This window comes from Maylandia zebra, linkage group LG13 (genome assembly GCF_041146795.1).
Source record: "Maylandia zebra isolate NMK-2024a linkage group LG13, Mzebra_GT3a, whole genome shotgun sequence".
In the NCBI taxonomy this organism is placed as follows: Eukaryota; Metazoa; Chordata; class Actinopteri; order Cichliformes; family Cichlidae; genus Maylandia; species Maylandia zebra.
Genome location: NC_135179.1, coordinates 14,049,304 through 14,060,331, shown reverse-complemented (window position 1 = coordinate 14,060,331; position 11,028 = coordinate 14,049,304). Strand labels below are relative to the sequence as shown.

The following is an 11,028-nucleotide window of genomic DNA, read 5'->3' as shown; positions in this document are numbered from 1 at the left end:
AAGCAGCTCTAAGCCAGTCACACAAACATTAAAACTCAGTTGATATTTTAAGTGTCCCTCACCTTTCTGGGATCTTTGGGGTTTTTATCCTGTAGGTGCCCGAAGGAATACTGTGGCCAGTTTTGTTCGTGACGTTGATACATTATTAATATTACAGGGGAGCATGGGAAATCGTTTCTGGCCAGATTGCATTTGATCAATATCCTCAAAGGGCAGAAGCCTCATTAATCTAAAACTTCCTTCACATTAGCACAACTGTCCAATTCAGACAACTCTTTACTCAAACTCAATAGCCACTCAGATCCAGGAATACTGGGACCTGCTTTGTTAACAACTTGATATCGATAAATAACAGAGCATTATTCAGGTTTGGGTTTGTTTTTGGTTTTTTGGACAACAGAAATGGGTGAAAAAAAATATTTCTCCTAGGTTTATGTATTTATACACTCAGAATTAAAAAGAGGACAATTTTTCTTGTTATGTCTTATTTTTCATTACACTGGGACTTTGTGTTCTACTTAAAGAGATGGTAGGGGGGATTTATTCATATTCTGTGCTACCTTACAATAATAAATTAGTAAGAAGTTGTTTCATAGCATTAAGACATGATAAATGAAACGGGTAAATGACATGAATATAGTATTTTCAAAGAAAATGTAAAAAATAGCATCAATTTGTAATTTGAGAGGTAAAACCAACAAAAGTGAACATAAATACTAAAAGTCAAACTGAAATCATGTAACTGCCAATTGAAAGAAGAATAATCAAACTCCTTTTTCATATCAGATAATCTTTTAAGTAGTTTCTAGAGCGAACATGCAGGATATGCTGCGTGACTAGTTCACTAACTGTCGTTGAGCTTTTGATGACTAGTCAGGTCAAACAAGCAATATGAAAACTTTACTTTGAGTTATAGGAAACATTAATGTTCAATTTTAAATACAGCAAAATTAATTCATATCCTAATTACTTTAGAAAACAATTAGCAGACTAATTGCTAAAGACATTGGTTAACTGAAGTCTCTTTTTAAGCAGTGTATCACGCATGCTGAGAGTTGACGCTCTGTGTTCCCCATAGGTATTTAAGGATGTGCCAGTGGATGCACTATATTATCTTCCTATGGACAGGCTAATCCATTATCAGTCTTCTTGCAGCAAGAGTGAAACGCTCGTATTAGGGCAACTGTGCGTTCAGAGGCATCATTCAGGACAATGAGCTATAGCAAGAGAGTGACAAGGTAGAAAAATGTCCCCACTTTTCAGGCTGTACAAATGACGTTTGGCCACGATAACTCACAACTGGACACTTCATTTCAAGTTGGGAGCTAGCTGGCCAGTCAAAAGCTATTATACCATCTTCTTTATTTGTGGTCCACGGTTTTGGTAGTGGGACCATCAAATAAATACTGCTAAAATGCCACTTCAGTCAAAAATATTGGCCAATTCTTTCTCGTTCGTGACTGGGTCCGGATGACAACCTGTTTCTGATGGTATAAACCTTTAAGAGTGAGGTGGTGGGTATGATGGCATCCATCATACTCAGCAACACCATGAGTTAGTGCTGGATACATATGCAAGTGAATGAGACTGACCAATGCTGCCAGTCCCTTGCAGCCTTTCTTTGAGCACAACAGTCAAATGAATTGATTACCAATTTATCATTGGGGGAATTGCTTGCTTAGAGGAATAATCACTCAGCGATAAAGAAGAAATGGCTATGAATACATTTCAAGGATGACAATCTTTGAGGAGTAATAGTATAATTTGTCACTTGTGACAGTCTATTTGATTGTTCTGGATATTTCAGCTCGGTGGAATATTGGACAGAATCACTCCAGTTTGTGAGATTTGGGCTAAGATGTGTGTGAATTTGTCGAGAGGTGCTTTAATACGGTAATAAGGGAGTCAGAAGAACACGCTTAGACTTCCTAAGGTGGCAGCGGCTTTATCACGCATCGCCTCATAAAGTCCCATCATATCTGTTCGCCACTATTATCAAATGGGTGTTTAGTGTGCTTTTGTGTGCCTGTGTGTGGGTGTGTGAAAGAGAGAACACCAGAATGAGTGAACGGCCTCAATTGTGTCCGCGAGCTGTGGGTGATGACATTAAAACACAAAAGGATCGGCACAAAACGTGAGTTGATCCCAGCTCAAGGCGAAAATACTGTAGGATCACAAAGATTTTTGAGGTTTTGTAAGAAAAATAAGCCCATCCTCCCCACTGAACTGAAACATTTCTCTTTTTGTTCATATTCTCTCCTGCAGCCCAGGCAGCTATGGTCAAACTTGGGTCAATAAAGTGTCTGTCTGTCCATTGAGTTGCCACATCTATCATAAGATGAAAGTTTGTCTTTAAAGGAGAGATAGAATTCAGTGAGGAGAAAGTGGGACCTTTCTGTGAGGCATGCAGGAAATTAATCAAGGAAATGGGGTTTTTGGTGTGCCTATATCAAATCTAATCTATCCTTTGTCCACATGTAGCTAGCTCCAAGCCTCACCAATCAAGAGCGACACGCTGGTTTTATGAAAAGCCACTTGTTCCCTGCATAATTGGGGGGTCTCACTGCTGAGTTAAATGGGCGGTGGAGGTGGAGGGAGAGGCAGTCTTGTTTGCCCATGTAAAGTGTGATCCAGATAATAGCATTCTCATCAAAGGCGGCAATTACATTCATTACAACAGCGCAAGGCGCGCCTGCAAGGAAATTAAGTGGTGAGAGGAAAGAAAAGCTTAATATATACCTCCTTTATCCTATCCCCCACCTCTTAGTTCTTTTTCAAATGCTCCACGTGGAGCGGGAGACCTCAAGAAAGAAACAGTCTCAGTAGAAGAAGAATAAATCTCGTCAAAGTCCCCCTTCACCTTTCTCCCTCCAAGAGGCTCCCGTCTACCGTTACTATGGCTGCACTTGTCTAGGATTAAAAAGCTTTTCCAGAAGGGTGATCTCTAATGCAGCTCTTACACAAGCCCAACAAATGACACCAAGTCTTAAAAAACTGGTCAAGGCCTTCTCTAAATTAAATTCCAATTTCTTTCAGGAGAGGAAGAGCAAATTAATTGTCCCGTGTGGCATTAAACCACAAACAGCCTGTAAATCAAGCGGTTAAGAGGAGAAGGGAACCTTTTCATTCAGGCCTTTTAAATGTGAATCAGAGTAAGTGGATAACACTGTAGCCTTCTCAAAGGCAGGTGTTATCCCGGCGCAAATTTTACATGTGGCAGACTGTGTATATTCAAACTCACTCATATAAATTAGATTAGTCATGTAAAGGCTTTGAGTTCAAGTCAGACCTTTAGAAAATGTTAAGTATATGAGTGATTGTGATTCAAATAGACCAAAATTTTGATGTAGAAGCCATGTGTCTGTTTGTACAATGTTTGACAGTAAGCTTCAACACATCCTTTTACATAGGAAAGTCATATAAAATCACATACCATGTGTAAATGTAAGTCCAAATAAACTCTATTAGAGTAGCACCTGCTGTCAGTCTTATAATACATTGCTCACTGTTGAGCATTGCATTAATGCAAAATTAAGTTTGAACCTTAAGTATTTTTAGACTTAATAAATTACACCTTCAAAGTAAAAGGCCTCATTGGTTCTAACTTTAGGAAATGTTTAGCAGGAAGTACAACACAAGATTATTGCTTCACTAATTGATATGGCAGGAATTAAAAACAAAACTACTGAAACAAATGAGAGCACAGAGAAGTGCGCACTTTGTCTTTTGGTGGCGACAAATCATTGTGGCTGCGTGTAAATTATTCAACAGGATCAGGCCCCAGAGGAAACCTGAGCATAATTAAATTGCAATAAAATAACATTAGTGTGGACAGGCTGTTAGAAGGTGATGTAATTGGCTGCTCCGGTGGTCATGGTTCAACTGATGAGGTCGACTGTCATGTCTTCCGCTGGTCCTGTTCGTGCTGTCCCTGGGACTGGGAGCTGACGCACACTGTAGGGTACTGTACACTGAGCTTCCCGTGCCTGGGCACAGCTTTGAGCTGTAATCTGCGTAAACATGGCGAATAAAATGAACTCTGGACTTGTGAAGATTACTGTGTTTGCTTTGTATGTTGCGTCACGTGGAGTACTTTTGTTTAAAAACTGCATGCGGTTAAATGAGAATGGAAAGAACTTATTTCACCACTGAGGCATGTGCACCACCTAGTGTCCAAATTGTTAAACTGTATTTACATGTTTCCAGGCAATAGCACATGCAACCAAATGCACATCAAAAACCATTATATTATCGTGTTTAAATACTCTTACTTCTCTAAAGTGACTCACAGACACACCATACTCCTTATAAAGAATACAGTACTGAGTAACTCATGTTACAAAGGGTTCACCAGCAACAGGTTTACATTACTGCTGCAGTACTAATGGCCTGACAGTAGTTTCAACATGGTAAAAGGATACAGTGGTCTCACTCTACTTTGGTCATTTATTATCTTCTCTTCAGTGGTTCTTCTACAACTTTGACACAAATGGGGGAATGTGATCTTCATTAGGCGCGTACTAGTAAATTATTGATTGTGATGAAACATGAATGAGTTGATAGCTTTTGACAGTATTGCAGTTGCTGTGCCTCATTTGCCTCTTGCGCATAACTGCAAGATGTACATGTGAAAATATGCTTTGACATGGATTTGAATGGACAGGCTATCTTTTAACTTTTTTTTAGCTTATGGCAAGAGATGGGTGATTCATATCAACATGACAGTGTGCTTGAATAACAACTGTACTGGGAAATAACAACACAATTATAGGATTTCTTTTTTTTTTTAAATCCTAAGCATTTTTAAGTAGCTATCAAGATATCTAAAACAAGATTTTATAGTACTGTGCAAAAGCCTTCAGCTACCTCCAGTTTCTTTGTATTTGTCTTCCAAGTTTCCAGACTTGAATGAGTAATACTTTTTTTTTGTTTAAGCCACCTAACTGACCTATGAGTCATTCATAAAAATCCATTTACCTCAAGGGATAATACAGTATTGGGTCTTCACATAACAGACAACTTAGTAATGACCCAGTTTTAAATTTTATCTTTAGGTACTTACTACCAGCACAGTGTTAAAAACATATAATTTGTTTCTATTTTTTTAGTTGAATCAATCAAAATGCCAAAGATAACACAGTTTGAAAAGCATAAGGTCATTTCCTGGCATATCTTAACATGGTGTGTGTCCTTCAAAAGCAAGGGTCTCCAGCCATCTGTAAAATATGCTAGAGGTTCTGTCATGGTTTGGGGCTGCATTTAAGCCAGTGGTCTGGAGCATCTTGTCAAAATTGATGGAATTATGAATACAGTGGCATCAAATTTTAATCCAGCTTTCAATGTAATTTAGAAAAAGTATGATTGGCAATGGATTAATTTCTTGGCATAACAATAATTCAAAACACGCTGATAGTGCAGTAAAAGAATACACTGAGAAGCAACATTTCCAGCTTACTTCGTTTTTCTAAGTTAAATGACTCAAATAAATTGAGTTGATCAGCTTTTTGAATAAAAAGTACTGGTAACTTACTTAAATTGAGTTCTAATAACAAATTGTTAAAATTTGAGTTCAGTCTACTTAATATTTTTAATTAAACTCAATATTAGATTTTACAGTGTATCTACATAGAAAAAACACACACATGCACAAAAGAACACTTTCAGTCATGGTTTGGCCTCCCCAGAGCCTGAACCTCAATATTACTGAAGCAGTGTAGGATGATCTTGATAGAGAATGGAACAAAAGGCAAGCAAGCTCGAAAGAAAGACTTTTAATGTCTTTTAAGAAGTCTGGAGAACTATTCCTGGAGACTACTTAAAGAAACTACAAGAGAGCTGGTCTAAGAAAGTTCAAGCTATGGTGAAGAAAGAAGTTAGTCATACCAAATATTGACTTTCAAGATCGTTAGAATTGTACAAACTCTGTTTTTTCCTTATATACTCAAATTCCGTCTATGTTTGCTCTTAATTCAGTAAATTGCTGAACATATTTCACATTTTCCTAGGAATTCTCAGAGAGCCAGAATCATACTGCCTGCACGTCACGTCAAACCGTAAGCTGTTTTCTCCTAAAAAAAAAAAAAAAAAAAGTACAACTAGCTCGACAAGAAGCTACGGTGGCCTCTTGTATCTGTAACTAACATATCACGCGTTCCTGGGTTTGTTAGAGCTTTATTCGTAGGAACTCTCGTTTTACACCGTAGCTGTGGCAGGAGGGTTTTTGCGGACGAACACAGAGTGAACTTTAACCCTGGTAAAATGGGCTATTGTTTTGATTTAGTAGGCTTCTTTTTCGTGTGAATAATTACTAGTTTGTCGACAGAGGGAAACATTTAATCGCTCCGGTATTATTGAGGATCTAGTTAAGCGTAAATGATGACCAGAAATCCGGGGTAGCTCTTTAACAGAGATGCTTTCTTCAAGATAAGCTAAAGTTAGCTTTTCGGCTAATGTAGCGTAGCGTAGCTTTGGTAACAACATCGCGAAGATGAGGAGCACCGTGTAGGACAGACGGAGCAGACGTCGGAAAGCGGCGATTTCCTGCTTGTCAATCATATTATCCCAGGGTTATCCTGTCTGTGTGTCTGGATTACCACAAAACAGAATTTCAGATCAAACCCATCGAAACATTTAAGTCGTTGTTTTAGCTTTGAAGAGGTGGGTGTGCTTCTTTTAAAATCCGCTAGCTGATGATGGTCATGCTTTGACTTGTTCAAATCCGGTTGTTTTCCTGTAATCTTTTACTTAAACAGTTCAGAAAATTGTTCTTCCGACCTCGCGTGTCTTCGTCTTTGCTGGTCAGTAACACGTGTCTGAACGTCTTTTTAGTGTTGGACCTTTGCATTACTCGCACATTCTTTCGATGGGGGAGGAAAAACCGGACACGCTGGACTTTGTGAAGGATTTTCAGGAGTATCTGAGCCAGCAGACTCAACATGTCAACATGATATCAGGCTCTGTCAGCGGCGTCAAGGAGGCGGATGAGCTGCCAGCAGGTAACAAGAAGCTGTGTTTGTAACGCTCTATTAATTTTGTGTGCTTTGTGGTGAAGTTTGAATCAGGATGAGTCCATCTCAAATCCCCGTAGGCCTTCTGCTCGACCATCTCAGATATGCCTAAAAACCTTATGGTTCAAGGATTGGACATATACAATTATTGCTGTGAAATTTTAGCTTCATTTATTAAATAGTTTTGAAGATTTTTTTTTATATGGCCGACTGACAAGAAAATCACAAAGATTAAAAAAATTAAATTAAATTTTTACTTCTAGTTTGAGCAAATATGACAGGTACTACAAAAGATTTAAAAAAAATACCAGTAGATGTTTCTGTCCATGTAGAACAAAATCTTTGCATTTCCAGATGGTGCTGTATAACTGACAAGGTAATTTTGTTGAATTATTTTGATATTAATTTTTTTTTCAAGACCTACCGCACAAGGACAAGTCCTTCCATTCAGGTGAAGTTTAAATTGTATCAACTCAGCAAGTACCAGTGTAAAATCTGTAAAACAACTATGAGGGATTAGTAATTGATTTCACGTAAGTAGTGCAAAGCCAAGATGCTGTTGACACTGGAAGTCCAATACAAGACCCTAACCCCCTACCCCATCCCAAACCCTAAAACTGCCACAACTGCTGCAGGCAAGCAGGGGTCAGGAAGTTATTGTTATTTTGTATGTATGTATTTATTTATTTTTGGTCTATGTAAAAAATCATTTTAATTTTCCTATAAGCAGACTGCAGTCAGAATGGACTGGATCACCCCTCAGTGGACATGTCATTGGAGGACAACTCAGGGATCCTGGTAGATGGTTTCGAGAGGACCTATGATGGCAAGCTCAAGTGCCGCTACTGCAACTATGCTACCAGAGGCACAGCACGGCTCATTGAACACATTCGAATTCACACAGGTAAGATTAAAACGGCTAATCTCCAGGAGGTAACACTGATGAGATTTTGGTGCTCAGCTTGTTTTCTTTTGAACAGGAGAGAAACCTCACCGCTGCCACCTCTGCCCATTTGCTTCGGCCTACGAGCGTCACCTGGAGGCCCACATGAGATCGCACACTGGCGAGAAGCCTTACAAGTGTGAGCTGTGCTCATTCCGCTGCAGCGATCGTAGCAACTTGTCACACCATCGCCGGAGACGTCACAAACTCCTGCCAATGAAAGGCGCCCGCTCACTGTCCCATAAGAAGATGCTGAGTGTTTTACAGAAAAAAGCCAGTTCATTGGGCTATGGCCGCAGGCTCCTTATCAATTTCAGCCCCCCTTCTATGGTGGTGCACAAGGCTGACAATGTGAACGACTTCTCCCATGAGTTGCCCCACTTACGTCAGGAAACCTATGATAATCAAAGTCGAGCAGGCGAGGACGCTCTCTCCGCAAACCAAAATCACCATCACCATGATATGGTCGTGGATAACCCCCTGAACCAGTTGTCTACTCTGGCAGGCCAGTTGGCCAGTCTCCCCTCAGAGTCCCAGCCCCAGACTCAGCCTTCGATGTCTCCAGGAGCAGAGTCTATCATTGATGAGAAGCCATTCCTCATCCAGCAGCCACACCCTGCCACGGCTCCTGTTGCTGTGACAGCCAATATGGCCCATGCTTCTTCCTCATCCCCAATCCCCCCAGAACCCCGGGCTCCTCCCCACAGTAATTGCAGTCCTGGAGCGGGACCGTGCAGCGAGCACAGTGGGCGCACCAGCACCCCTAGTATCTCCAACAGCCAGCCCAGTACGCCAGCTCCCGGCCTGTCCGCCCCACTTCAGGACCCCCACATGCTGCATCACTGCCAGCACTGTGATATCTACTTCCCTGACAACATCCTCTACACCATTCACATGGGCTGCCATGGCTACGAGAACCCATTCCAGTGCAACATCTGCGGCCACAAGTGCAAGAGCAAGTACGACTTTGCCTGCCACTTTGCACGCGGGCAACACAAGTAATGGATGAATGAGGAAAACTTTAAAAGAACTTTTAATGGACCCCTATGTTTTATTATTTCTATAGTAATATTATTTATTTATCTTTCATTTGGCCTTTATGTAGCCTTGTCTTTGAAAGTTGTACTTAAACAGGAAAATAGCAACATTCAGATGAATTTTGTATAGTTAAAGGTGCCCATTCAAGTGTATTACAAAGGGATGGTCAGTGTTTTTAACAGGTTGAGAATTTATTTGTGACAGCAGTTGCAGTGACATTCACCTATTGATCAGGAAAAAGCTTGACTATGTAGTGAAATGTAAGACACTTTATTCAAGGCTACTAAATTTACCATGTTGGTTTCAATCTTCTTTTTCCTTTGGTATAAAAAAGAAAAAGAACTTTGCTCAAAGTGGACCTTTCCCCCACAGGCAAACGGATCAGATTTTTTCTACAAGGTAAAACCAGTGACTGCTGAATGAATAACTTTCAGCTATTTGGCAGTTTCTTGTAGATGATCTTTTAATGTTGCATTTGGGAATGGAACAGGTGAAACGCTGCAAGAATGAGGCAACATAGGATTTTGAAATTGATACCCTGGGTGTATCCTGCAAAAAATCCCAGCTCCCATCCCAGTGACGTTGACCTTAAGTTCAAGGTCAGACGTCAAGTTTCAAAACTTGAAATTGATGCCATAGAGGCATCTTACAGGATGAGGGGTAACACTGACAGCGCCCAGTGTTCAGTGTTGTATTCACTGAAATCTCTGTAAACAGTACTGCATAATATTTGCTTGCTTGCCAAGAGAGTGAAAGAGGGAAGGTCTACTAGAATATCAAATTTGCATTAACAACATGTCCCTTTCCCAAAATTAGAAAGTTGTAAAAAAAAAAAAAAAAGAAACTCCACACAAATAAATTCTCAATACTCCTGGAGCTTTAACCAAGTATTGCTCTAATATTACTAACTCAGGAGTGACACTGTTGGCCTTGAGGTATCTTTGTTAAGCCGCCTTGTAGAAATTATTTCAGTGCTTGGTGCATTTTTACAATTTCTTTGCAGTGCCTGATATAGTCACTTTCTTGAGTAGATAGAAAGGACTGTTACTTTGAAGATGAATAGATTTATTGTTACACTAGCCTCTTCTTATTGTAACCAACAGACCCAGAACCTTAGGAAAAAAAAGTTTGGCCATTGTAGTTTTCTATGGTAGCCATGATTTATTTTTGATTTTTTGCCAAAATTCTGCTACATGAATGCTGCTAACTAACGTAAGAATCAGTGCCAGCTGTACTATAAAGATGGCATTGAGAGTAAAATCTGGCCAAACTGTGTATCACTGGTTTTTGGTCAGCCAGCTAAGTTGTCAACCTAGACCATATTTGAAGTTGTTGTTTTGAAGTTCCTCCAGAGAGTGCCGTTTCCCGAAATCCATCCTAGTAGCTCCACTTACTTTGTCAGAAGGGTTTTGTGGACCCTTTTAACTGCATCATGTCACTTTCTGACCTTTCGATATTGTATGAAGTCACTTTAATATCCAGTATCTCCATGTTTAGGACAGAATTACAAAGTCTTGTGTCTCATGTGAACACATTCAGAATGGCCACGTAGCACTGGGTTGCCACGTTTTAGCCTCTGTGTTTACACACGCTGAGATTTCCAATTCATCATATTGATCCCAGTGATTTTTCTGAATATTTACTGAGTATTGTATTCTGAATGGTTGGATAGATGTTCAGTGTCGAGCAAAACCGTGCCGCAGTTAAGACTGCTCCTTTAGCGAGATTGTCCTGTGTCTTGGGTACTGTTGTCTGTTGCTTAGCAACATGTGTGAAGAACATAGTTATCTGTTTTTAGGACCACCTTGTTACCTTACTTACCAGTAATGGGGGCATCCAGTAATGACTGCCTTATGTTCTCTCAGTGTGTCGTAGGTTCGTAGGTAATCGTGAATGTTTAAGCCTTCTGGCGGTGACATCCCTCTGGGATGGTGAATCATTGTGAGATGGATTAATCTAACTAATTTATAAGTAAAGTGTTTTCTAACTGAGTTGTGGTATGTCTTCTTGTTTTTGTTTCGTTTTTTGTTTGTTTTGTTT

General features: G+C 39.9%; 1 protein-coding gene across 3 annotated transcripts; it reads left to right on the top strand.

Annotated features, from left to right (window-relative positions):
- The first annotated feature begins 6,143 nt into the window (after positions 1–6,143).
- ikzf5 (IKAROS family zinc finger 5) lies at positions 6,144–10,979 on the top strand. 3 transcript variants are annotated; one of them, XM_023153528.3, is made up of 4 exons: positions 6,144–6,657; positions 6,829–6,995; positions 7,735–7,911; positions 7,988–10,979. In XM_023153528.3, exons 2-4 carry the CDS (start codon positions 6,863–6,865, stop codon positions 8,950–8,952), a joined length of 1,275 nt encoding a protein of 424 aa, XP_023009296.1. In that variant the 5' UTR covers positions 6,144–6,657; positions 6,829–6,862; the 3' UTR covers positions 8,953–10,979. The 3 variants fall into 3 exon arrangements, with proteins under 3 accessions (XP_023009296.1, XP_004551560.1, XP_004551559.1); XM_004551503.4 differs by having other exon boundaries at positions 6,145–6,657; positions 7,738–7,911; XM_004551502.6 differs by having other exon boundaries at positions 6,168–6,253.
- Positions 10,980–11,028: the final 49 nt, after the last annotated feature.

What these genes read in the sequence shown, in the direction of transcription:
- ikzf5 (XM_023153528.3), top strand. Translation starts at nt 6,863, where the DNA reads ATGGGGGAGGAAAAACCGGACACGCTGGACTTTGTGAAGGATTTTCAG. An exon ending in GGCGGATGAGCTGCCAGCAG is followed by an intron (nt 6,996 to 7,734) that starts GTAACAAGAAGC and finishes TTTTCCTATAAG; the next exon opens with CAGACTGCAGTCAGAATGGA. An exon ending in ACACATTCGAATTCACACAG is followed by an intron (nt 7,912 to 7,987) that starts GTAAGATTAAAA and finishes TCTTTTGAACAG; the next exon opens with GAGAGAAACCTCACCGCTGC.